Below are 26,051 nucleotides of genomic sequence, written 5' to 3'. Positions count from 1 at the left end.
ATTACCAATACAGGTATTTATTTTGGGGGGGGGGGGGGAAATCCCTTTTTTAATATGTTTTTTATTTTGTTGTCACCTGTGTATTTAATTTTGGGGGGAAAAACCCCTTCATGATATTTACATTTAATTTTGGGGGGGGATATTTATAATATTATATTATAATATATAATATATATTAATATATATATTTAATTGGGGGGGGGGAAATCCCTTTTTTAATATGTGCATTTAATTTTGGGGGGGAAAAACCGCTTTGCAATATATATATTTAATTTTGGGGGGGGTGGAGAGTCCCTTTTTTAATATGTGCATTTAATTTTGGGGGGGGGGGAAACCCCTTTGTAATATGTACATTTACATTTTTAAGGGAAAAAGAATCCTTGGCAATACGGGCATTTATTTTGGGGGGAAATCCATTTTGCAATAGAGGTAGTAAGTTAATTTATTTGAGGGAGAAAATCAATATCTGCATTTATTTTTTGGGGGGAATCCCTTTTTCAATAGGTGCGTTTAATTTGGGGGAAAAAGCCCTTTGTAACATGTGCATTTACATTTTTAGGGGGAAAAAATCCTTGGCATTACGGGCATTGATTTCCTGGGGAAAACCTCCTTTCCAATAACCACGATACACTTATTTTTCCTCCACCAAAAAAAATCCAACCCCTCTTTCCAACAAGGCCAGCGAGTGCATTTCCCTTTTCCAAAATTCCCCAAATTCCACAGTTCATTCATCTCCCATCCCCAAAAATTCCCCCTCAGCACCAAAGGACGCAGGAGGGGAATCCCTTCCAGGAATTCTTTGCTCTCCCGGAGTCTTCCAGCCCTAAAGATGGAGCTGGACTTCGCAGCCTCTTCCTCTCCAACACAGGATGGATAATTTTTTTTTTCCTCTTTTTTTTTTCCCCTTTTCCTGCCCATCCATGTGTTTCTGTTTTGTATTGTCCCATTTGTTCGGGAGGCTCATATTTACATTTTAAGTGGATCTGGTGGGTGGGATTTCAGGGAGGAAAAGGGGAAGAGGGGGAAAAAAAAAAAAGCGAGAGAAGAAAAAAAAAACGAGACAAAAAAATTACCTTTTTTTTTTTTTTTTCCTGCAACAGGAACCACCACCAAAAATAGTGCAAAGGCCCCGAGTTGTTGCTTTCTTTATGCTGCACCTTTCGCCCTAAAATCAGGTTTGGAATGGGGGGGTCAAAAGGGGGCTCGGGGGGAGGAGGAGGGGGGGGGAAAGGGATGGGGGGGGCTTAAAAAGATTAAAAAAAAAAAAAAGGCGGATCCACGTGGTGCGATGGGGGAGACAGAGATCCCATTGTTCCAGGGAAACGGGGATTAAAAGGCTCAGGGCTGGGGGGGTGAGGAGGCAGAGGGATGGAGGGGGGGGAGACCCCAAGGGGGGGGTTGTGCCCCCTCCCCAAATTTCATCGCGGCGCTATAAAAGATAAACCCACCCCCCCCACCCCCCAAATAGCGAATGGAGGGGGCGGGGGAGCCCCGAGAGGAGCTGGGGGGGGGTTCGGGGGGAGGAGGAGGGGGGGCTCAAACCCGCCCACCCCCCGTGTCCCGCTCTCCCCCTTCCCTTTGGGGGGGCGCTTTGTCTCCGGGCCCATTTCCTGCCGCGGATCCCCTTCGGGACCCCCCTCGGGACCCCCGAGCCCCCTCCTTTGCACCCCCCCTTCGACCCCCCTCGGGACCCCCGAGCCCCCTCCTTTGCACCCCCCCTTTGCCCCCTCCATTGCAAAGTCTCCCCGCTCTCCACCCCCTCGGCTCCCCCTCACCCCCCTCCTCTTTGTACCCTCCACTTTGGTACCCCCCCCCCCCCCCCCGCCACCTCCCCTTCCCAAATCGTCCCTCTACAACCCGCCCATTCCACACACCCCCTTTGAAACCCCCCCTTTCCAATACCCCCCTTCGGACCCCCCCAGAACCCCCGTTTCCACCTCCCCATTTCAGTCCCTCCTTTGAAGCCCCCCCTTTCCAATATCCCCCTTTTCAACCCCCCCTTTGCACCCCCTATTTCCAACCCCTCCTTGCATCCCCCTTTCCTGGCCCCCCCTCTCCAAGCCCCTTTTCCATCTCCCCCTTGCACCCACCCTCCCTTGCCCCCCCTCTTTCCAATATCCCCCTTTCCAACCCCTCTATTTGCACCCCCCTTTCCAGCCTCCCATTTCCACCCCCCCTTTCCAAGCCCCCTTTTCCAGCCCCCCCCCTTTCACCCCTCATTTCCACTCTCCTTTCTATCCCCCCTTCCAATACTCCCTTTGCACCCCCCCGCTTTCCAATCCCTCCTTTCCAAACCTCTTTTCCAACTCCCCTTTGGACCCCCCTTCACACCCCTCCATTTGCAGTCCCCCCTTGCACCCCTCATTGCACCCCTCCTTTCCCCCCTTTCCAAACATCCCCCCCTTCCCAGAACAGCTGGGCCCGGAGGGGGGGTCTCCCCTTTCCCCCATCCCGTGTCCCCCCCATCTCTCCCCGTCCCACATCTCCCCCTCTTCCCCCTCCCCCCTGTCCCCCCCTTTTCCCCCACCGTGTTCCCTCTCCAGGGGTCCCCCCTCTCCTCTCCTGTGTCCCCCCCGCCCTCCCCGCTCTCCCCCCTCCCCCGTGTCCCCCCGTGTCCCGCCCCCGGGGGTCTCTCCGCTCTCTCTCCCCCCGTGTTCCCCTCGTGACCCAGCCCGGCGGTCCCATTTCCCCGAGCCCCCCTCTCCCTCCTCGATCCCCCCCACCTTGGGGGGTCCCTCTCCCTGTTTCCCCCCGTGTCCCTCCCGTGACCTCCCCTGGGTCCCTCCGCTCCCCCCCCCCTTTCCCTTGTCCCCTCTGTCCCTCCCCTCTGTCCCCTTCGACTGGGGATCCCCCCCCTCCACCCGGATCCCTCCCGTATCCCCCCCACTGTGGGCTCCCCCCCTTTCCCCGTATCCCCCCCACTGTGGGCTCCCCCCCTTTCCCCGTATCCCCCCCACTGTGGGTGACCCCTGTCCCCCCCAACCCGTGTCCCCGCCAGTGTCGCCCCTCTCCCCACTCCCCTTGTCGCCCCATCCCTCCCCTTGTCCTCCCGGCCCTGTCCCCGCATCCCTCCTGGGGGTCCCCTCTCCCCCCTCTCGTGTCCCCCCGTCTGGGCATCTCCCCCCCCTTTCCCGTAAGCCCCCATGTCCCCCCGGCTGTGGGTCCCCCCTCTCCCCGTGTCCCCGCCTGTGTCCCCCCTCTATCCCCCATCCCGTGTCCCCCCATGCCCCCCACAACCCGTGTGTCCCTGTGCCCCCCCCACGTCCCGTGTCCCGGTGTCCCGGTGGGTGTCACACGGCTGTGTGCCCCTCACCTCGTGTCCCGGTGTCCCGGGGTCCCGATGCCGTACCGCTGTGTCCCCACAATGTCCCCCCAATGTCCCCCCCGTGTCCCGGTGTCCCCATGTGCCGGTGCGGTACCGCCGTGTCCCCCCCGTCCCCATGTCCCCCGTGCCGTACCGCTGTGTCCCCCCTGTCCCCCGGTGTCCCCATGTCCCCGTGTCCCGGTGTCCCCATGTCCCTGTGCCGTACCGCTGTCCCCCCAATGTCCCCCCTGTCCCCCTGTCCCCCGGTGTCCCCATGTCCCGATGCCGTACCGCTGTGTCCCCCTGTCCCCCCCTGTCCCCATGTCCCGATGCCGTACCGCTGTGTTCCCCCTGTCCCCCCATGTCCCGGTGTCCCCATGTCCCCGTGCCGTACCGCTGTGTCCCCCTGTCCCCCCGTGTCCCCCTGTCCCCCCCTGTCCCCATGTCCCCGTGCCGTACCGCTGTGTCCCCCCCAGCGATGCCCCGCAGGAAGGCGGCGGGGCCGCCGTGGGACGCGGCTCCCGGCGCGGGGCCGGGCCCGGGCGGGCGGCGGCGGCCCGGGGGAGGCGGCGGGGCCCGGCGGCGGCCCCGGCCCGGCGGCGGCGGCAGCAGCGGCGGCAGCAGCGAGGACGAGGCGCCCCGGGAGCGGCGGCCGCGGGACGGCAGCCCCGGGGCCCGCAGGCCCGGCAGGCCCGGCGGGGCCGCGGCGGGGCCCGGCGCGGGCGGAGGGGCCCGCGGGCAGAGCGTGGTGATCTGCGAGCCCGAGCACAGCAAGGAGCGCATCGTGAGCCGGGGCGGGGAGGGAGGGGGGCACCCCCGCGGTCCCTTTGTACCCCCGTTACACCCCTGTCGCACCCCCAATCTGTGCCTCCACCTGCACCCCCCTGTGCCCTACAGCAACCCCTCTTTGTGCCTCCCCCGTAACTCCCTATTGCACCCCCCGCATGCCCTTTGCACCCCCTGTGACTCCCCTGTGCCCTTACTGCACCCCCTTTGCACTCCCCTTAACTCCTCTGTGCCCTTACTGCACCCCCTGCACCCCCTTTACGTGCCCTGCAGCCCCCCAGTACCCCTGTTGCACCCCCTATTTGTGCCTCCACCTGCATCCCCCTGTGCCCTGTTGCACCCCCCTTTTGTCTGTCCTCCCTGCGTCCTTAGTGCACCCCCTGCACGCCCTTCACACCCCCCTGCATCGCTCTACATCCCCTCAACACTCCCCTGCATCCCCTTAACACCCCTCTGCACCCTCCTTACACCCCCTTGCACCCCCTATACGCCCCTCTACACCCCCCTGCATCCCCCCTTACATCCCTATTGCCCCCCCTTGTGCCTCCCCCAGACCCCTCCTGTGCCCTCCCTGCACCCCTTAAAGTCCCCCTCGTTCCACCCCCGTCCCTGCTGCCCCCGTGTCCTCCATGTCCCCCAGGTCTCCCACATCCCTGATGTCACCCACATTCCCCATGTCCCAGACATCCCATGTCACCCACACCCCCCATGTCCCAGATGTCCCCCATGTCCCCCACAACCCCAATGTCCCCTAGATGCCCCATGTCCCCCATGTCCTCCACATCCCTACTGTCCCCCATGTCCCCCATGTCCTCTACATCCCTGATGTCCCCCATATCCCCCCACATACCAAATGTCTTCCATGTCCTCCCATGTCCCCTACATCCCCTCTGTCCCCCATGTCCCCCAATGTCCCTTATGTCCCCCACGTCCCCAATGTTCCCATGTCCCCCCCATCCTCAATGTCCTGTGTACCCCATGTCCCTGACGTCCCCACGTCCCTACTGTCCCTCATGTCCCCCACATCCTCCTTATTCCTGGTGTCCTCACATCCCCAATGTCTCCTGACGTCCCATGCCCCCACATTCACGATGTTCCCGTGCCCACCCATGTCTTCCACATTCCTGCTGTCCCCCAATGTCCCATGTCCCCCACATCCCCGATGTCCCTAGTGTTCTCCACATCCTCCCATGTCCCCCCCATCTCTGCTGTCCATGTCCCCCGCATTCTCCCCATCCTTGGTGTCCCCACATTCCCTACATCTCCCTCTCCCCCACTGTCCCCAGTGCCCCCAGTGTCCCTGATGTTGTCCCATGTCCCCACACTCCCTACATCCCCCCATCCCCAATGTCCCCCTGTCCCTGATGTTGTCCCCAGTGTCCCCCTGTCCCTGATGTTGTCCCCTGTCCCCACATTCCCTACATTCCCCTGTCCCCAGTGTCCCCCTGTCCCTGACATTGCCCCTGTCCCCACATTCCCTACATTCCCCTGTCTCCAGTGTCCCCTGTCCCCACAGAAGCTCGAGGGCTCCAAGAGCCGGGGGCAGCTCCTCATTTTCGGGGCCACCAACTGGGACTTGATCGGCCGCAAAGAAGTGCCTAAGCAGCAGGGTGAGGGGCTCACAACTGCCTAATTAACAGTGCTTTGCTTAATTGGTATTCATTTATAGTTCATTTGTGATGAATTAATATTTGGGGGGTTAAAACAGTTGTGGATCATAATCTGGAGTTTGGGGTGTGCTGGGTCTCCTGCAAAGCAAAACAAACACCTGGATTAGTTTGGATGATTTTATATATTAATTGGTTTTTCTGCTTATTTTTATGCACTAATATTTAATTAATGTTTTAATTAATGACCCTTTTTGGTGGGATTTCTTTTATGCTTGTATACACTAATCTGGGGTGGAACTGGGGGTGCAGGATGCCCCAGTTCTGCAAAGCAGAATAAAGGCATGGCTTATTTGTTCTGCCTTTAATTAATTTTCCCTGCTTATTTTTAATGCTTTTACATGTAATTAATATTTTTATTAATTAATATTTTAGGAGGGTTCTTTATTATAGTTGCAGAGCATAAACTGGGCCAGAACTTGGGATGGTGCCCCATATACTCCAAAGCAAAATATACACCTGCTTTTTAAAATGTATTTATATTTTAATTAATTTTTCTGCTCTTCTTTATGCATAAATATTTAATTAAAGTTTTAATTAATGAATCATTTTGGAGGGGGTTCATTTGCAGTTGTGTAGCACAATCTGGGTTGGAACTTTGGGTGTGCTGGAACTCCTGCAAAGCAAAAATTACTGCACTGCTTATTTTTGATGTATTTATGTTTCGTTCATTTGCTTAATTTTTACACATTAATCTTTAATTAATTTTATTAATTAAGTGGGGGAAGAATCACAGCTGCACAGTTTAATCTGGGCCACAATTTGGGGTGCACTGGATTAAGATGCTGCTTATTTTTGCACTTAGATTTAGTTAATTTTCTGCCTCTTTTTATATGTTTATATTGAATTGATTTTAATAATTAATTTATTTGTTTTTAAAAAGCATTCATTAACTGGGGGGAAGGAGTGAAAGTTGCATCTCTTAATCTGGGCCAGAACTTGGGGTGCACTAAATCTCCTGCAAAGCAAAGTGAACCCACTGCTCAATTTTTTATGTATTTGTGACTAATTTTTCTTTAATTAATTAATTCTATAACTTTTTTTCTTAATTTTAGGGGTATTAATTAATTAATTGATTGATTAACTAATTGAAGGGAGAAGTCACAGTTGTAGATCTTAGTGTGGGGCAGAATTTGGGGTGCAACTGATCTCCCACGAAGCAAAGTGAAATGAATGTGTGGGCTAAATTTTTAATGCACCTATATTCCATTTTTCCTACTATTTCTATGTGGAATTAATCAATTAATTCATTACTTAATTAAGGAGAGGAGTCACAACTGCACATCTTAGTTTGGGTCAGAATTTGACGTGTGCTGAATCTCCTGCAGAGCAAAGTGAACACACTGCTAATTTTTTATGCACTTATAACCAATTTTTCCTCCCTATTTTTATGTGGTATTAATTAATTGATTTGACTAGTTAGTTGATTGATTAGTTAATTGTTGAGGGGAGCAGTCACAGTTGCACATCTGAATTTGGGGGCAGGCCTTGGTGTGCACTGACCCTCCTGCAGAGCGGAAGGAACGCGCCGCTCGTTCTTAACGCCTTCACACCCAATTTCTCTGCCTATTTTGATGCCTTTCCATTTGCTTAGTGTCCTCATTAATTAACCCCCTCTTCTAATTAATTTTTGGCCCCCAGTTGCCTACAGGAACCTGGGCCAGAACTTGTGGGGGCCGCACAGGTACGGGTGTCTCTCAGGAATTCAGGTGCGGAGCGTCGTGTCTGGGCCCTGCGCCGCCCACAGCCTGCTCATCACCTCCGAGGGCAAGCTCTGGAGCTGGGGTGAGTGGCAGGAAAAAAAACCGGATACATCCCAAAGAAACCCTTGGGATACCAGGAAGCTCCATCCTTTGCTAAAAAGAACAATTTTAGGCTGCTCAAAATGGTGATTTTGGCTCAGGTCGCAATGAAAAAGGGCAGCTGGGTCACGGGGACACGAAGCGCGTGGAGGCCCCGAAGCTCATCGAGGTTTTGGGGGGAGAATCCATCGTGTTGGCAGCCTGCGGGCGCAACCACACCCTGGCACTCACAGGTACTGGGGGGAAAAGCTTGGCACTCGGGGCAAATTGCTTGAAATCGCCTGGTTTTGCCCCCAGACATTGCTGGTTTTCTGTTGCAGAGAGCGGCTCCGTGTTCGCGTTCGGGGAGAATAAAATGGGGCAGTTGGGGTTGGGGAACCAGACAGACGCCGTGCCCAGCCCTACCCAGGTATGGCCTCTCCTCCCCTGCTTCTCCACATGGGTTTGGGTGAAAAAACAGCAGTTTGGTGGGTTTTCCATTAAAAAAATGCCCTAACAAAGCCCAAACCCTCTTGGGATACAAGAACATTACGGGATTTGTTTCCGGCTGCAGTGGGAAAATAAAAGCAAGAATTCTTGAAATTAAATATTTAAAACACCAGATTGGAGGATTTTGGGGTTTCCTCTGGGAAATTCAGCGTTCTGCCTTTTTTCTGTGTTTTTTTAACCCTTTCTTTCCCCCACTTTTCCCACAGATCATGTACAACGGGCAGCCCATCACCAAACTGGCCTGTGGAGCTGAGTTCAGCATGATCATGGATTGCAAAGGAAACCTCTACTCCTTTGGGTGCCCTGAGTACGGGCAGCTGGGTACGGGGCTGTTTTGGGGTGATCCGCTCCAATTCCAGGGGATTGGGAAAAGGGGCAAAACTTCCCGCCCCGATTTCCCGTGTGAGGCCCCGGAACGCTCCATGAAAACCGCGGGGGCTGGAACTCGGGGTTTGCGTGAGGAGAGGGGGGGTTCTGATGGGAATAACGGGGTGTGGGAAGGGGAGAGATCCCGTTTTTAGGCCGGCGTTGCTCCGCAGGGCACAATTCCGACGGGAAGTTCATTGCCCGGGCGCAGCGCATCGAGTACGACTGCGAGCTGGTGCCGCGGCGCGTCGGCATCTTCATCGAGAAGACCAAAGATGGGCAGATCCTGCCCGTCCCCAACGTGGTGGTGCGGGACGTGGCCTGTGGAGCCAACCACACGGTGAGGAGCTGTGCCCCCAGCACGGGGGGGGCACTGCCAGGGGTCACAGCGGGTACGGCGGGGAAAGATGTGCAGGGGGCGTCTGAGGAGGGGGATTTGCGGCGGGAATTTAGGGATAAATCCTTGCAGCCTGCACCTAAGGCTTGAAGTAGGAATTTAAGGATAAATTCTTGTGGCCTTTATTTAAGGATGATTTGCAGTGTGCATCTAAGGCTTGAAGCAGGAATTTAGGGATGAATCCTTGCAGCCTGCATCTAAGGATGAAGATTTTGCAACCTATGTTTAAGGGTTAAAGCGGGAATTCAGGAATTTAAGGATAAATCTTTGCAGTGTGCATTTAAGGATAAATCTTTGCAGTGTGCATTTAAGGACTGAAGCAGGAATTTAGAGATAAATCCTTGCAGCCTGCATTTAAGGATGATTTGCAGTGTGCATCTAAGGCTTGAAGCAGGAATTTAGGGATGAATCCTTTCAGTCTGCATTTAAGAATGAAGATTTGCAGCAGGAATTTAGGGATAAACTCTTGCAGTCTGCATTTAAGGATAAAGATTTGAACTCTGCATCTAAGGCTTGAAGCAGGAATTTAGGGATAAATCCTTGCAGCCTCTATTTAAGGATGCAGATTTGCAACCTGTGGATAAGGATAAATATTTGCAGCATTTCTTTAGGGTTTGGGACTTCCAGGGTGCCCAGAGAAGCTGTGGCTGCCCCATCCCTGGAAGTGTCCCAGACCAGGTTGGATGGGGCTTAGAGCAGCCTGGGGTAGTGGGAGGTGTCCCTGCCCATGGCAGGGAGTGGAACAAGAGGGACTTTCCAGCTTTTCCTACCAATGCAAACCAGCCTGGGATTCTGTGATTCCATGAGGATAAATCCATGCCATTTGTTGCCCCTGCTGTGCCTTTCCCTGCACTGAGCTGCTCGGGTCTCAGCTGCTGACGCTGGGGGACGATGTTTTTGCACCCCCAGCTCGTCCTGGACTCCCAGAAACGTGTTTTCTCCTGGGGCTTTGGGGGTTATGGGCGCCTGGGCCACGCGGAGCAGAAGGACGAGATGGTGCCGCGGCTGGTGAAGCTCTTTGACTTCCCGGGCCGTGGAGCCGCCCAGATCTACGCGGGATACACCTGCTCCTTCGCCGTCAGCGAGACAGGTCGGCATTCCCGGGGCTCGGGGGGGTTGGGAGTGCTCAGGGGGCCGTAGCCTGACGGGCAATGTTGCAGGTGGCTTGTTCTTTTGGGGGGCCACCAACACCTCCCGGGAGTCCACCATGTACCCCAAGGCCGTGCAGGACCTCTGCGGCTGGAAAATCCGCAGCCTGGCCTGTGGGTGAGTCCGAGCTCCGATGAAACGTTCCCGTTCCGTGGGTTTTGGGGTGGTGGGAGGGCTCAGGGGCTCACCCTGCCTCGCCCCCTCTGCAGGAAGAGCAGCATCATCGTGGCGGCCGACGAGAGCACCATCAGCTGGGGGCCCTCCCCCACCTTTGGGGAGCTGGTAAGGAGGGTTTCCTGGGGACCCCCAGCCCAGGGATACCCCAGAACCCCCCCAGGCAGTGGGAGGGACTGACTGCTTCCAATGCCCACGTTGACTCTGCCCCTTTCCGTGGGATGCTCTTGGCAGGGGTACGGAGACCACAAGCCCAAATCCTCGACAGCTGCGCAGGAGGTGAAGACCCTGGATGGAATCTACACGGAGCAGGTGAGGGGGCACCCCACAGGGGGCTGGGGGAGGGCACGGGGACCCCCTCCAATGGATGGGGCAGCTGAGGCCGCGCACAGCTCATCACACCCAAGGGCTCTTGGAGGGAGGGCACAAAGAGCCCTCTTCTGAAATAAATGTGGGGCTGAGGCTGTTCACAGCTCATCACACCCATGGGCTGCCAGAGATCACAAGGGGCCCTCCCTTTATATGAATGGGGCAGCTGAGGCCGTGCACAGCTCATCACACCCATGGGAGGCTGAGCAGAATGTGCATGGACCCCGCTCTTCAATAGATCTGGTGGCTGAGGCCGTGCACAGCTCAGCACACCTGTGGGGGTCTGAAGGGAGGACACGAGGAGGACTCCCTCGAAATAAATATTGTAAATAAATGTGGTGTCTGAGGCCGTGCACAGCTCAGGACACCCATGGGGTGCTGGAGACAGCGTGGTGGGACCCCCCCTTCAATAAATGGGGCAGCTGAGGCTGTGCACAGCTCATCACACCCATGGGTTGTAAGAGGACACAAGGGGCCCTCCCTTTAAATAAATGGGGCAGCTGAGACCGTGCACAGCTCAGCACACCCATGGGATGCTGGAGGGGGGGGTGTAGAGCCCTTCTTGTAAATAAATGTGCTGTCTGAGGCCGTGCACAGCTCATCACACCCATGGGGTACTGAACAGGAGGTGCATGGAGACCCCTCCCCTTTAAATAAACCTTTAAATGATTACAGTGGTTGAGGCCGTGCCCAGCTCATCACACCTGTGGGGTGCTGGAGGGGGGTGTGGGGTCCTCCAGGTGTCCATGGGCCTCCTTCCTCAGTGTCCCCTGTCCCTCCCCCAGTGGCCCTGGGCTGTGTCTCAGTGTCCCCTGTCCCTTTCCAAGTGACCCCATTCCTCTGTGTCCCTTGTCCCCTTTCCAGGTGTTCATGGGCCCTGTGTCCATTTTCCAGGTGTCCCTGGGCTGTGTCTCAGTGTCCCCTGTCCCTTTTCCAGGTGTCCCTGGGCTGTGTCTCAGTGTCCCTGTCCCTTTTCCAGGTGTCCCTGGGCTGTGTCTCAGTGTCCCTGTCCCTTTTCCAGGTGGCCATGGGCTATGCCCACTCCCTGGTCATCGCCCGGGATGAATCGGATGCGGAGAAGGAGAAGCTGCGGAAGCTCCCCGAGTACAACCCCCGCACCATCTGAGGGACCCCCAGACCCCCCAGTCCCGCTTTTCCCACCCCGCTGCCATTCTCATTCCTTGTTCTCCCATTCCCAAAACCTTGGGGGGGGTTATTTCCACTCCCCCCCCGGCTTTTTGAGTTCCCGACCGTAGCAGGATCTTTTGGCACATCCAGGCTTGGTTTTGTAGGGTCTTGTTTTTAATTATTTGTATTTTATTTGTATTTTTCTGCATCCTTTTTTTTATTGTTTCCCATTTTCCCGGCCACAACTATCCCCGGCTGCGGGCTCAGGATCAAACTGGGGATCTGATCCCGGCTCGGGATCCCTTCAGGGCTTCAGGATCCTTAAAGAGCAGCTGCCAACGCCTCCTTTGGCCCCAGGATTCCCATTTTTTTGCCTGTTTTCCCTACTTTAGGTGCTATAATTTTTGGGATATCCCACACACAGCCCTCCAGCATCCGGAGGGATCCAGGACTCGGATATCACCACCCCTCCCGCCAGGGCCAACCCCATTCCCAGCATCATTCCGGGGCTCCCCTCCCCTCTGTCACAGGGAGATCTCAGGGATGAAGAGGGGAGTCCTGAAGGATTTTTTTCCTTGGAATTCTGAATTTCCTTTACTTCTTGCTCCTGATTTTGCCTGGGACCAGCCGGAATTCCCTCCTCCCCTGCCGTGCACTGTGCTGGAGAAACGAGGTGCCTTTTGGAGCAGAGCCCAGCTCTGCCTTCGGTCATTTCCAGTCTCATTTTATTTCAATTTTGCAAAGTTTTAGGCTTTCTTTGGAATTATTCCACGGTTTTTAGGTCCTTCCACTCTCCTGCTGGATGCTGCGGGCCATGCTCGCACCCAGGCAGGGAGTTTGCAGTAAAACAAAGGGGTTTTTGGTCATTTTTGGGGATCGGGTGGTTGTTTTGGGGGGTGTTAGAAAGGAAATATCCAGGCCAGGGAGAGCAGCTGGGCAGGAAAGGCCAATATTCCGCTTTTTTAGCAATATTTAGGATCGGGGGGGTTGTGGCACCAGCGGATGCCGCAGCCCTGATAAAATGGGGGGGGGGAATCTCCAAACCCCCACTTTTACCCCCTACAAAAGCCTCATTTGGGGTCATTGCTGCCAGCCGAGGCTTTCCAGCCCCTGGAATGCTCTGGAAGCGGGAGGATCCGGGAAGATCCTGAGCAGAGAGGCCGGGGGGGCCGGGATGGGCTCGGGGGTTTTATATTTCTTGGAGTAAATGTTTCAATCAAGGCTGTCTCGTGTCCCCCCGCGCCGGCCCCTCCACCCCCCTCGGGCTCCTCGTTCATCTCTTCCCTTCTCAACTTTTAGGTTCCAAATCTCAATTTTTTTCAGTTTTAAAATCTTCATTTTATAATTTTGAAATATTGATTTATTAATTTTTTTAAGCCCTCCTGTTTAAATTCTAAAATTTCAAATTGTTCATTTTGAAAGTCTAATTTTTTAATTTTTGAATTTCTATTTTTAATTTTTAAGTCCTAATTTTTTAATTTTAAGAATTTAAAATTTAATTTTTGAAATTTTAATTTCAAAAAAACTAATTTCAATTTTTAAATTTTTAAGTTCTAATTATATCTATTTTTATCCTTGTTTTTATTTTTACATTTTTAAAATTACTGGCATTTTTCTGTCTTACTTTTAAATTTTATTTTAAGTTCTATTTTTATTTTACTTTGCTTTGATGTTTTCATTTTTAGTTCAAATTTGATTGCTACTTCTAAATTTTTCATTTCTATTTTTGCTTTTAGGTTTTAATTTATCCTAGTTTTTTCATTTTAACTCTAATTTCTCTTTTTTAATTCTTTTAACTTATTTTTTATTTTCTATTTTTCATTGTAATGTTTCTATTTAATTTTATTTTTTAATTCCTGTAATTTTTAATTTGTTCCTTTTTTACATTCTACTTTTGACTTTTTTATTTTTAAACTTTATTTTTATCTCAATTTTTAATTTCAATTTTTGAATTTTCATCTTTATTTTTAGTATTTTTTCATTTTTAACATTTTGAATTTTTTTATTTTTACCATTTACTTTCAATTTTTTTCATTTTTACTTCCTATTTTTTAATTTTTAAAAATTTACTTTCAATATACTTTTTTTAAATAGTCGCTTTTTACTTAAAACTTGAAATTTACCATTCCATTTGGGATTTTCCCATTTCCTTCCCTTCTCCCAAAGGCCCCACGAGCAGTTGCTGCTTTTTCCTCCACTTGAGAACCCCAATCCCTGCCATCAGGTGGCTCCAGCCTCCATCCCAAATATTCCTGTTCCAGTTTGCCCCTTCGACATTCCGCAGGGTGGGAACTCTGGAATGTGTGGGAGTTCCTTGGTGGGGGGGGGGTGACTCCATCGTGGACAAGGGAAGGGCTGTGGATCCACCTCTGGAATTCTCTAACCCTCAACATCCACTTGGCCTCAGGCAGGGATGGATTCCGTGGGTGGGTGAGGGGTTGGTTGGATGGTGCATCCGGAGGCTCGTGGGAACAGCTCCTGCTGGCCATCCCTGAGCATCCCCGAGCATCCCTGAGCATCCCTGAGCATCCCTGTGCATCCCTGAGCATCCCTGTGCATCCCTGAGCATCCCTGAGCATCCCTGTGCATCCCTGAGCATCCCCAAGCATCCCTGTGCATCCCTGAGCATCCCTGAGCACCCCTGAGCATCCCCATCCCTGAGCATCCCTGAACATCCGCATCCCTGAGCATCCCTGTGCATCCCTGAGCATCCCCAAGCATCCCTGTGCATCCCTGAGCATCCCTGAGCATCCCCATCCCTGAGCATCCCCGAGCATCCCTGAGCATCCCTGAGCATCCCCATCCCTGAGCATCCCCATCCCTGAGCATCCCTGAGCATCCCTGTGCATCCCTGAGCATCCCTGAGCATCCCTGAGCATCCCCGCTGTCCGCGTGTCCCCTCCCCGCACCCTCAGGAAGTTCCCGGCCAACCCCAATCCAGGGATGTGGATGTGCCGGAGGGCAGGAGCTCTGCAGAGGGGTCGGGACAGGCTGAATCCGGGGACAAGGGGGAGCGTCAACAGGGCCAAGTGCCGGGTCCTGAACCTGGGTCAGGACAAACCCCTGGAACGCTCCAGGCTGGAAAGCCGGGAAAGCCCTGGGGGTGCCGGTGGCAGCGCTGGACACGACCCGGGTGTGCCCGGGGGGGCGAGAGGCCGATGGCCCCGGGCTGGGCCCGGCCCAGGGGGGGCACAGGAACAGGGCAGGGCCCGTCCCTGTGCTGGGCACGGCCGGGGCACCTCCAGCCCCGGGGGCACCGCCGGGACCCTCCGGACAAGGAGGACCCGGAGGGGCTGGAGCGTGTGCAGGGAAGGGAAGGGAGCTGGGAAGGGGCTGGAGCAGCAGGAGCGGCTGAGGGAGCTGGGGGGGCTCAGCCTGGAGAAAAGGAGGCTCAGGGGGGACCTTCTGGCTCTGCAACTCCCTGACAGGAGGGGGGAACCGGGGGGGGGTCGGGCTCTGCTCCTGGGCTGGGCATGTCCCATCCCAGAAACCTTCCCATGGCTGGGGCTGATCCCATGGCAGGGGGGGATTCTGCCCCTCTGTCCCCTCTGGACCCCCCTGCAGAGCTGCTCCAGCCCTGGGAACAGCACAGGGAGGACGTGGAGCAACTGGAGAGAGTCCAGAGGAGGCACCAAGGGGATCAGAGGGATGGAGCAGCTCTGAGATGGGGAAAGGCTGGGAGAGCTGGGGTTGTTCAGCCTGGAGAAGAGAAGGGTCCAGGGAGACCTTGGACCCCCTTCCAGAGCCTAAAGGGACTCCAGGAGAGCTGGAGAGGGACAGGACAAGGGAATGGCTTCCCACTGCCAGAGGGCAGGGATAGATGGGATACTGGGAAGGAATCCTTCCCTGGAGGGGGAGGAGGCCCTGGCACAGGGTGCCCAGAGAAGCTGTGGCTGCCCCAGCCCTGCAAGTGTCCAAGGCCAGGTTGGATGGGCCTTGGAGCAACCTGGGCTGGTGGAAGGTGTCCCTGCCCATGGCAGGGTGTGGGATGGGATGAGCTTTAAGGTCCCTCCCAACCCAAACTGTTCCATGATTCCATGGTGATCTGTGCCTGTGGGACATGCCCATGTGCATTTTGTCACTCGCAGCAGGACAGGGACTCTGCAACCCCACTCACCACTATTTCCCCTCCCAGTTTAACCAGTTGAACGTTAATTCCTGTGCTGGGAGAGCCACGATCCCCAGAAATTATCCCCCAGCAAACTCTGAAGGAGCCACAGCCTGTTTTTAATTTGAACACTGAAGGCACTTGCAGGGGTGAGGGTGGGATTGGAGGAGGAGGAGGAGGAGGGTTGGTGCCGAAGCCACTTCAGGGCTTCATGTTCCACCACTTGAAGGCAAAGGGCTTCCTGCGGACGTTGGTGCCACAATGGACCTCCCCAAGCCGGACGTGGTAGGAGAAATAGTCGTCGATGAAGGTGCAGGTGAGGCCCAGGGGCTCGAGCAGCTCCCGCACGCGCTGCTCCAGGCAGCACTGCCCGCCCACCACGGGCCCGAAGGGCTTGGGGATGCCCAGGTGCCTGCCCAGCACCAGCATGTTCACCTGCGGGGACAGACAGCGGGTTGGCCACCCCAAACCCCTGGGGGGCAGGGCAGGGCCGGGGGGGGTGGTGGTTACCATGTCCGGGAAGAAGGCGTCGGCGTCGCCGGAGAGCTCGTTCTGGCGGAAGAGCTGCGGGATGTCCACGATGTCCGGCTCGGCCAGGCCCAGCGCCCGCTTCAGCACATCCCTGTTCCAGCTGATGCAGCGCTGAGGGACAGAGGGAGGAGCGGAATGGAGAGTGGGATGGAAGGAGGGAGGAATGGGTGGGTGGATGGAGGGACAAAGGGAAGGAGAGACAAAGGGATGGGGAGATGGAAGGACAAAGGAGGGAGGGAAACAGGGATGGAGGGACAAAGATGGACAAAAGGATGGAGAGATGGAGATAGGAGGGCATGGAGAGATAGAGGAGACGGAGAGACCAGGGAGGGGGAGATGGAGGAACAACGAGATGGACAAAAGGGTGGAGAGATCAAGGTACAAAGGGAGGGAAAGATGAACAAAGGGATAGAGAGGTGGAGGGATAAGAGCATGGAGACATCAAGGGATAAAGATAGGGAAAGGGATGGAGAGATGGAGGGACAAAGGGATGGGTGTTGGGATGGGCAGACAGTGGAAGGAAGGGAAGGGTGGATGGAGGGATGGAGAGGTGAACAGAGGGATGGAAGGAGGGATGGGTGCGTGGATGGATAAAGGAATAGAGGGGTGGACACAGGGATGGGTGGGTGGATGGATAAAGGAATAGAGGGGTGGACACAGGGATGGGTGGGTGGATGGATAAAGGAATAGAGGGGTGGACACAGGGATGGGTGGGCAGATGGAGGGACAGAGGGAGGGATGGGTGGATGGATGGATGGAGAGACAGTGATGGAGAGATGGATGGAGAGGTGGGTGGACAATGGAGGAAGGGATGGGTGGAGGGATGGAGAGAGGGATGGAAGGACAGAAGGACATGGAGGGAGGGGTGGAAAGGAGCCCCCTGCTCCTCTTCCTCACCTGGGAGTAAGAATTGAATTTCCGGAGCCCTTCGTCAGCCAGAATCTCGTTTATCGTCAGCTTGGGCACCTCCTCCAGCCCTGCAGCACAGAGAGCCAGGCAGGAATTCCTCCTCAGAACATTTGGGATGGAAGTGCTGGCTGATCCAGGAGCTCCCCCATTTCAGGGGCACCGGCATCTCCAGCCCCACCCAGGAAATCAAATCCGTGCAGCTTTTCATTAACTCCACTCAATTCTGCCCCTGCTTTCAGGGCACATCCTTCCCCCCATCAAATTTTGCAGGAAAAAGGGAAAACAAGCCCATAAACCCCCGTTTTCCACCCTCCTCTTACCCTGGAACATCACAGCCTCTCCATATCCCTCCTCTTGCTTCTTCTTGAGGAGCTGGTAGCAGGCACTGGGACTGGCCAGGAGCAGCCGGAATCCCTGCGGAGGGAGACGGGAGGGGTTTTTTGGGGGGGTTATAAAGTTTCAACCACACTTTTCCCCCCCTGGGATCCACTACCTTCCTATCAGGAGCGGGGACAAAGCTGAGGAACTCATCCACGTGGCCGACAACGAGCCAGTCTGAGTACAGCTCCACGGGCGCCTGCACCTTCTGGGCGACGAGGAAATCCTTGACGGCCCTCGCCATGCGCCGGCCGCCGTACCTGGAGGGGAGGGGGCACTCACGGTCTGGGGTGCCCAAGGGGATGCTCTGCCCGCAACCAACCTCAAACCGGGCAGAAAACCCCGTTTTGGGGGGTTTTTCTCCGTCCTGTGTCTCACCTGGGGAAGCTGCTCCCGACCAGGATGCGGCCCAGGGGGTACTCCTTGCCCCGCACCTTCACAGGGGGGCTCACCTCCAAATTCCCAAAGGAATCGAGGCTGGTAGTTCCCTCTGGAGCTTGTCGGGCCACATAGCCGAAATCAGGGCCCTGGAAGGGGAAAAGGGAGGAGATCAGAACCATTGGGCTCGAGCCTTGTGGTTCCCTCCCAGCTCAGCAGTTTTTGTGACAACTGAAGAAATGAAGCTGTGAGCACCTGAAGTGCAGCGCTCCCAAATCACCCCGGGCTGGCTCTTCCCAGCCCAAAAATGTAAGAAATAAATAGATTTATCCTCCTTTTTATGGGTTTGCAAAGCTTTTTGCCTTGCTGGGAAGGGAGGAGGAAAGGGCTGGGTACCAGGATCCTCTTGATGGGGAAATCCTTCAGCTCCCTGTCCCGGGGAGAGTCAAAGACAACAGGGAAGGTCTTGTGGGGGGCTTGAACGTAGCCAAACTCAACCTCGTCCTGGAGAAGGGATGGAGAAGGTGGAGGAGAGCCCTCCCGGAGCTGCTCTGTGGAGGGTGGGGTGAGCACCCCCCACACCCACCTGGATCCAGCGGTCCTGGCGGTTCTCGACCAGCGGGCACACGGTGAGCGGGCACTGGGCCTTCTCAGCCACGGCCCTCACGGCCTCCACAAAACCCTCGTTGTCACCCGTGCTGGGAGGAAAAACGGGATGTGGGAGCTGATCTGGTACCAGACAGGGCTCAGCCACCCACCCAACACCCACCTGCAGACAAAGACCTCCAGCGGCGCCAGAGTGTTGGGGGTCATGATCCACGGAGCCACGCGGAAAACCACGGTGTCGGTGAAGATGGGGGTCTCCAGCAGATCCTGGGAGGGGGGACACACTGTCTGGGCTCTGCTCCCCCTGCTCTGGCTCCTCCCAACCCCCCACAGGCGGTACCTTCTCAGGGCTCTCCAGCAGCGTGACATGGAAAGCCACCCGGCCGGAGAAGTTGGTGTCAGGGAAGGCGAGTCCCTCCACATAGAAGACACTTTCCTCCTGGTGCCGGCTGGGTTTGACGGTGTAGGAGAGTTTGGAGCGCCCCAGCACGTGCTTGTACTCCTCCAGCTCCACACTGTCTGTGGGTACAAGCCCCCCGAATAGTCACCCCCTTTCCTGCAGCCTTTCAACCCTTTTTTTGCCCAAAAGCTTCCAAAACCTCCTATTTAACCCCGTGGTGGAAAAAATCCCCCTGTGCATTGAATAAACCTCCCCCCGGGGGACACAGGGGGGTGTTGCAGGAGTGAGGCTTGTTCTGCTGCAAGGGTTTGGCCTGGACCCCAGTAATTCGGGGGGTCTGTGCCCCCAGTCCCGTGCTGGGCACTCACTGCCGCCATAGAAAACTCCGACTTTGTCGGCGTCGCTGAAATCCACGTGCAGGAGCAGCCGGTGGGTGGCAAAGATGGTGCGGGGCCCTCGTGTCCTCAGCACCATCTGAGACATGTCCTTCAGGTCTGGGGGGGGAAAGGGTGTTAGGAAGGAAAATTGGGAGGAAAAACAGGAGAACAGGGGGTTCTTTGGGGCGCGGGGGCACCGTCGTAGGAGCGGATTTCCGTGTCCCGGTTATCCGGGGTCTCGGCCTTGGGATCGTCGCGGTCACAGTTGACCAGCAGGATGGCCCCGTGTCCATCAGGACCCCACGTCCACTTGTCCTGGGGGGACACAAAGCAGAGTGGGGATGTCACCACAATCCCCTCACGCTGGGTTGGTGTCCCAGGGTTTGGCAGAGGGGGTTTAGGGGGTGGGTTGTGAGAAGCTGCCAGAAGCTTCCCCCATTCCCCCAATTCCAGCTGCTCCAGGACGGACCTGCCGTTGGCCAAGGCTGAGCCCAGCAGGGATGGTGGGAACCCCTCTGGGATAACACAGCTAAGGAGGAAAAGGTTCTTGTGCAGATGGAATCGAGTGCAGAGAGGAGAGGAACGGGAATGTGTGAGAGGAACAGCTCTGCAGAGCCCAGGGCAGGGCAGGAGCTGCTCCAGAGGCCGGAGCTGCTCCAGGGGCCAGAGCTGGGATTCCCCTGAGATTCCATGGGGAAGCCCAGGGAGAGGCAGCTGAGTCCCATCAGCCCAGGGAGAGCCAGGATGGATCATGGATCCACCTGGGAGGATCCATGGGAGGGAGGGATCTCTCCCACTCCTGATCCCGACCCCCGACCCTTTGTGATGTTTTCTCCTTTGTCCACTTGCAGAGGCAGCGACAGAGCAGCTTTGGGGGGTACCTGGTGTCCCCCCAGGACCAACCCACCACCCCCACCCCTCCCCCCAGTCCCGAGGGTGTCCCCTCCCTGTTCCCACCTTGTCCAGCAGCGTCCTGCTCACGGCTCCGCTGCGGCTGATGTCGGTGTCCAGGGAGACCTCTGCGGGAACAGGGACCATGGGGCCGAGGGGAAACCCCCCCAGGGGCACGGTTTGGGGGTGTCCTCCTCAGAACCCCCCCGGAGGGCACGGTTTGGGGGTGTCCCCTCACTTACCCACGCAGGTGAGGTACACGGTCGCCCTGCCCACGGGGACTGCTCCGTCCTCCCCGAAGTAGGAGATCCTGACCTGCAGGGAGGAGCAGGAGCTCGGCACGGTCCCGGCACACCCCCGGCCCCGCCAGAGCCCCAGCACCCACCTTCTCGTCCCCCACGTCCTTGCTGACGGTGTCCATGGCCACCTGCACCTCGTGGGTGTCCAGGGGCCAGCGGCACACGCTGGAGGGCAGTTTGGTGCTCTGGGAGTCGTGGACCACGTAGAGCTTCACCCCCGCCGTGCCCTGCACGTGGAAGGCCACGGCGTCCTTGGGAGCGGAGCTGGGAGGGGTGGGAAGCACAGTGAGAGCCCCACGGGGGGGATTCCTGGAATATTGGTCATGGGCAGTGAGGGGAAACCCTGGTGTGGGCAGGGAGGCCGGTGGGGTGCCAGGAATTGTGAGGCAAGGAGAGGGAAAGGCAGATTGTCCCTGGAAAATGCAAGTGCAACGAGGGCTGGGGCATGAATTTGGGGTAGATCTGTCAATATGGAAGAAATCCCGACATTTAGCGCAGCAACAAGTGGTGCAAAACGCAGTGAATCCTGAAAAATGAAAGCACAACAAGTGCTGGGGTGTTGAATTGGGAAAAATCCTTCAGTATGGAACAAATCCTGCAGTTTAGAGCAGCACTGAGTCCTGAAAAATGCAGCTAATCCTGGAAAACGCAATGGCAACAAGTGCTGGGGGGTGAATTTGGGGTCAATCTTTCAGTATGGAAAAAATCCTGACATTTGGAATAGCAACAGGTGGTGCAAAAATGCAATTAATTCTGGAAAATTCAAGTGTAAGAAGTGCTGTGATATGAATTGGGATAAACCCTTCAATATGGAACAAATCCTGAGGTTTAGAATTGCAGCAAGTTCTGAAAAATGCAATTAATCCTAGAAAATGCAATGGCAACAAGTCCTGAGATATGAAAGTAGGATAAATCCTTCAATATGGAAAAAAATCCTGCAACTCAGAGGGGCAAAAAGTCCTCAAAAATGCAAATAACCCTGGGAAATGCAACTGCCACAGACCCTTTGAGGAGAAATTGGGATAAATCCTTCAATACGAAACAAATCCTGACATTTAGAACGGAAACAAGACCTGAAAAATTCAATTACCCCTGGAAAATGCAACTTCAACAAGGCCTAGGATATGAAACTGGGATAAATTCTTCAACATGGAACAAATCCTGCAATTTAGAATTGTAGCAAGTCCTAAAAAATGCAACTGCAACAAGCCCTGTCATGGGAAATTGGGCTAAATCCCTCAACATGGAACAAATCCTGCAATTGAGAATTACAAGAAGTCCTGGAAAATCAGAGAATCACAGAATCAACTGGGTTGGAAAAGATCTCCAAGGTCATCCAGCCCAACCCTGGATCCAACCCCGCCGTGGTTCCCAGCCCATGGCACTGATGCCACATCCAGTCTCACCTTCAACACCTCCAGGGACGGGGACTCCAAACCTCCCTGGGCATTCCAATGGCTGAGCACTCTCCATGGAAAAAATTCCTTCCTAATATCCAACCCAAACCTCCCCTGGCACAGCTGCAGACCCAGTCCTCTTGTCCTGCTGCTGCTTCCTGGGAGCAGAGCCCGACCCCCCCCTGGCTCCCCCCTCCTGGCAGGGAGTTGCAGAGTCAGGAGGTCTCCCCTGAGCCTCCTTTTCTCCAGGCTGAGCCCCCCCAGCTCCCTCAGCCTCTCCTCACAGCACTTGTGCTCCAGTCCCTTCCCCAGCCTGGCTGCTCTTCCCTGGCCCTGCTCCAGCCCCTCAATGTCCTTCCTGAGCTGAGGGCCCAGAACTGGACACAGCACTCCAGGGGTGGCCTCACCAGCTCTGAGTCCAGGCCAACAATCCCTTCCCTGCTCCTGCTGCCACCCTGTTCCTGAGCCAGGCCAGGATCCATTGGCCCTCTTGCCCCCCTGGGCACACTCTGGCTCCTGTTCAGCTCCCTGTCCATCCCCACTCCCAGCTCCCTTCCTGCCTGGCTGCTCTCCAGCCCCTCTGGCCCAGCCTGGAGCTGCCAGGGCTTGTTGTGGCCAAAGGACAGGACCCGGCCCTTGGTCTGCTTGAACCTCATCCCCTTGGAATCAGCCCCTGGATCCAGCCTGTCCAGGTCCCTCTGCAGAGCCCTCCTGCCTTCCAGCACATCAACACCCCCCAGTTGGTGTCAGCTGCACATTTGTTAATGACACACTCGATCCCCTCACCCAGATCATCAATAAAGATGTTAAACAGGACTGGGCCCAGCACTGATCCCTGGGGACACCACTGGTGATGGATCCCAACTGGATGCAGCTCCATCCCCACCACTCTCCGGGCCCGGCCCTCAGTCAGTTCCTGACCCAGCCCAGAGTGCCCCTGTCCAAGCCTTTTCCAGGATTATCCCATGGGAGATGGTGTCCAAGGCTTTGCTGCAGTCCGGGCAGACACATCCACACTTCCCCTCACCCACCAGACAGGTCACTTGGTCATAAAAGGAGTTCAGGTTGGTCAGGCGGGACCTGCCCCTCCTGAACCCATGCTGGCTGGGTCTGATCCCTTGTCCATCCTGGGGGTGCTGTGGGACTGCACTTGGGATGATCTGATCCCTTGTCCATCCTGGGGGTGCTCTGGGACTGCACTTGGGATGATCTGCTCCATGACCTTGCCAGGCACTGAGCTCAGGCTGACAGCCCTGGAGTATCCCAGGTCCTCCTTCCAGCCCTTTTTGTGGATGGGTGTGAGGAAGGTGTTAAACACCTCAGCCTTTTCCTCATCTTTGCTGACTCTGTTCCCTCCCTGCCCAACCAAGCATGGAGGTTTTCCTTGCCCTTCCTTTTTCTATTGATGGATTTGTGGAAGCACTTCTTGTTATCCCTGACAGAAGTGGCAAGATTGAGTTCAAATTGTGCCTTTGTCTCCCTAATTTTCTTCCCACATGACCTGACTACATTCCTAAACTCTCCCTTGAGTATTCACAAAACACAACTGCAAAGAGTCCTGCAGTGTATAATTGTGATAAATCCCTCAAAGTGCAGCAAATTCTGCAAATTAGAGTGGCACAAAGTCCTGGAAAATGCAGCTGATCCTAGAAAATGTAACTGTAACAAGTCCTGGGATATGAAACTGTGATAAATCCTTCAATATGGAACTAATCCCAATATTTAGAATGGCAAAAAGTCCTGAAAAAAAGAACTACTCCCCAAAAATGTAGATTTATCAAGGCCTGAGATATGAAATTGGGATAAATCCTCCAATACGGAACAAATCCTGCAACAAGTCACACAGAATGCAACAAATCCCAGACCCTGCAGTCACACCAAATCCCTCAATGGGCACCAAATCCCACAAAACGGGATTACAGCCAATCCTGCAAAAGGCAATTGCACCAAATCCCACCAAAGGCGATTAGGGAAAGTCCTGCCAGAGGCAACGAGCCCTGGAAAAGGCAACGGGAACAAACCTCGGGATCTTGGTGGCAGCAAACCCTCAATAGGCACAAAATCCAGGGATATCCCATTGCAGGAAGTGCTGAAAATGCAACCAGTCCCCTAATGGGAAATGGCAACAAATCCCATAAAATTCATGGCAATAATCCCCCCAAAATGCCCCAAATCTTGCAATATTTGTAACAAGAAATTTTGCAAAATGCCACAAAAAATGCGATTATGACAATTTTTTCATTTTAATCTTATTTTTTCCTTTTTACTGTTAACTTTCAAATTTCTTCAGTTTTGTATTTTGAAATTTTAACATTTACCTTTTTTTAATTTAATTTCTTGGGGTTTATTTACAACATTTCATCGGAAAAATTTTCGTTTCAGTTTTTGATTTTCGCTTTCCCTTCATGTCATTCCTTTACCCAAAGCGTTGGGCTGTGAAGCCCAGCTGTGAAAAATCCTGAGATATCCCATCCCAGCACAACCCTGGAGCTGTTTGGGGTGGATTTTTGCCACGGGCATCCCAAATATTCACATTTCCGCCGGCAACGAGCCCTGACCGGCCACATCCCTTAAGAACGAAGCAAAACTTCGATGGTTGGGCAGGTTGGAGCTCGTTTCACTCCGCAAGAGGCCGCGGGCGATGGGCCCAGGAGCGCGAATCCTGACCCGGGAGAAGGGAAACATGGATCCATCCCTCGGGAAGAGGGGAAAACCCACCCCGGGGCCAGCGGGAGAGGCCGGGATGCTCTCGGCAGCGAGTTTGGAGGCGTTCAGGAAAATAACCCCCCCCAAGCTGCTGCGGCCTGAGCCGGGTTTTAAAGGGAACTAAAAGCAAAATCTGCTCCTGGAAAAGCTCCCGAATTGTTTGGGCTGGAGCCAAGGAAACGGCGGCGGGAGGTGACGCCCGGTCGGCCCCGCCGCGATGGTTTCGCTCTCCACATCCCTCCAAAACACGGAAATATTTATCAGTTTTCAGGTGGATCCCGGCCAGGATGTGAAACTCGGCGTTAAAGTTCCCACAGGGGCTTTTTGCCGCCCAAGATTCCCCCGGGAGCGGTCTCTGTCCCGCTGCGGCGGCGACAGTCGGAGCATCCCCTTCCCCGGTATCCCCTGGCAACACCCCCCGAAAGCAGCAGCATCGCCCCCTCCCCGCTCTGGGCTATTTTTACTCGTTGATCAGCGGGATAAAAGAGGTTACGAAAGCAGACGGGACGTTCCCTGCGCTTACCATCGGATATCCAGGGAGAGCTCCGTGCCCAGCACGCACACGGTGCTGGTGGGGTGCTGGACGGACAGCTGGACACGGCGCTGCTGGGCCATCGCGGCGGCCCCAGGAGCACCCTCGGGTGCTGCGCAGGCTGGCACGAGGGGATTTATAAAGCCTGGCCGCTGGGAGGGGATCAGCCAAAGCCCGGCTTAATCCCACCTCCGGGCTGGGCGTGCGCGGGGTCCGGCCGCGCTTCCCGGCCGGGGAGCGGGAATCGGTGCGGGGGGAAGCGAACCCCGAGACGCCCCCGGGGGAGCGGCGGCTTCTAAGAAGCCCAGGGGTGGGGTTCGCTTTCCCGTTAGCACAAAGAAACGCTGATGCGAGCGGTCACCCTTAAACCCACGCCGTGAAATATTCAGGGCGACACCGGACCCGAGCTGGGGCTGTGCCAGCGCAGCGCTCGGGGGGGCTGATTCCTCCCTCTGAAGGGTTTCATTTGTTTAACTGGAACAATTGCCTTTCGTTCTTATTTTAGACGAGGGTTGAAGGTGCTCGTCCCGTCCTCCGGGTGCCGCGAGGGGTGGGGATGTCACCTGAGGGACGCCTGACCCCCGGCGGGTTTAATCGCCTTTGTTTTAATTAAATCCTGGTCTCGGCGTGGGAGAGCCCGCTGTCCCGCAGCTGTTCCACCGCCACCTCCCCACGGGGTCACGCGCCGCTAGAATTTAATATCCCTCCTCAGGGCTCGGCAAACTCAGCAGCGTTTCACAGGGAAAATAGGCTCAGAAAGCGGCTTTTTGGACAAAAAGAGGGGTGTTCCATGGGATGTGTGACCCTTTTGGGAGCGTCCCCTCCCCAGATCCTCCCGCACCGTTCGCTGCATGGCAGGAGTTTGAAGTGGAGGTGCTGTTACACCTCTAAAACATTCCTAGGAAAGC

General features: G+C 55.2%; 2 protein-coding genes across 5 annotated transcripts; one reads left to right on the top strand and one right to left on the bottom strand.

The window, feature by feature from the left end:
• Positions 1–918: 918 nt before the first annotated feature.
• On the top strand, positions 919–12,851 carry RCC2 (regulator of chromosome condensation 2). The gene is made up of 14 exons (XM_051773432.1): positions 919–986; positions 1,101–1,175; positions 3,781–4,088; positions 5,607–5,700; positions 7,399–7,542; positions 7,661–7,792; positions 7,880–7,968; positions 8,255–8,369; positions 8,588–8,754; positions 9,721–9,901; positions 9,972–10,077; positions 10,170–10,242; positions 10,369–10,446; positions 11,525–12,851. Exons 3-14 carry the CDS (start codon positions 3,783–3,785, stop codon positions 11,627–11,629), a joined length of 1,590 nt encoding a protein of 529 aa, XP_051629392.1. The 5' UTR covers positions 919–986; positions 1,101–1,175; positions 3,781–3,782; the 3' UTR covers positions 11,630–12,851.
• A 3,000-nt stretch (positions 12,852–15,851) lies between these two features.
• On the bottom strand, positions 15,852–25,263 carry LOC127463670 (protein-arginine deiminase type-1-like). 4 transcript variants are annotated; one of them, XM_051773416.1, is made up of 16 exons: positions 25,135–25,263; positions 20,595–20,772; positions 20,452–20,524; positions 20,276–20,337; positions 19,516–19,633; positions 19,310–19,435; positions 18,882–19,060; positions 18,705–18,808; positions 18,522–18,633; positions 18,332–18,439; positions 17,936–18,084; positions 17,673–17,817; positions 17,500–17,593; positions 17,168–17,247; positions 16,250–16,381; positions 15,852–16,174 (listed from the first exon to the last, which is right to left on the bottom strand). In XM_051773416.1, the coding sequence occupies exons 1-16, from the start codon at positions 25,224–25,226 to the stop codon at positions 15,941–15,943; spliced, it is 1,986 nt and encodes a 661-aa protein (XP_051629376.1). In that variant the 5' UTR covers positions 25,227–25,263; the 3' UTR covers positions 15,852–15,940. The 4 variants fall into 4 exon arrangements, with proteins under 4 accessions (XP_051629376.1, XP_051629375.1, XP_051629374.1 ...); XM_051773415.1 differs by having other exon boundaries at positions 15,852–16,381; XM_051773414.1 differs by lacking the exons at positions 15,852–16,174; positions 16,250–16,381 and having other exon boundaries at positions 16,458–17,247.
• Positions 25,264–26,051: the final 788 nt, after the last annotated feature.

The sequence above is a fragment of the Manacus candei genome, unplaced genomic scaffold (genome assembly GCF_025592945.1).
Source record: "Manacus candei isolate 608988 ecotype Guabito, Panama unplaced genomic scaffold, ASM2559294v1 h1tg000169l, whole genome shotgun sequence".
NCBI lineage: Eukaryota > Metazoa > Chordata > Aves > Passeriformes > Pipridae > Manacus > Manacus candei.
Note: the sequence above shows the minus strand (reverse complement) of the source record. Positions and strands in the feature narration are given on the sequence as shown.

Excerpts from the sequence above, each read along its gene's own strand:
- RCC2 (XM_051773432.1), top strand. The coding sequence starts at position 3,783 with ATGCCCCGCAGGAAGGCGGCGGGGCCGCCGTGGGACGCGGCTCCCGGC. Across the intron at positions 7,969-8,254 it reads CCGTGCCCAGCCCTACCCAG|ATCATGTACAACGGGCAGCC; the intron begins GTATGGCCTCTC and ends CTTTTCCCACAG. Across the intron at positions 8,755-9,720 it reads CCTGTGGAGCCAACCACACG|CTCGTCCTGGACTCCCAGAA; the intron begins GTGAGGAGCTGT and ends TTGCACCCCCAG.
- LOC127463670 (XM_051773414.1), bottom strand. The coding sequence starts at position 25,226 with ATGGCCCAGCAGCGCCGTGTCCAGCTGTCCGTCCAGCACCCCACCAGC. Across the intron at positions 20,338-20,451 it reads CGTGTACCTCACCTGCGTGG|AGGTCTCCCTGGACACCGAC; the intron begins GTAAGTGAGGGG and ends CTGTTCCCGCAG. Across the intron at positions 17,818-17,935 it reads GTCGGGAGCAGCTTCCCCAG|GTACGGCGGCCGGCGCATGG; the intron begins GTGAGACACAGG and ends CCTCCCCTCCAG.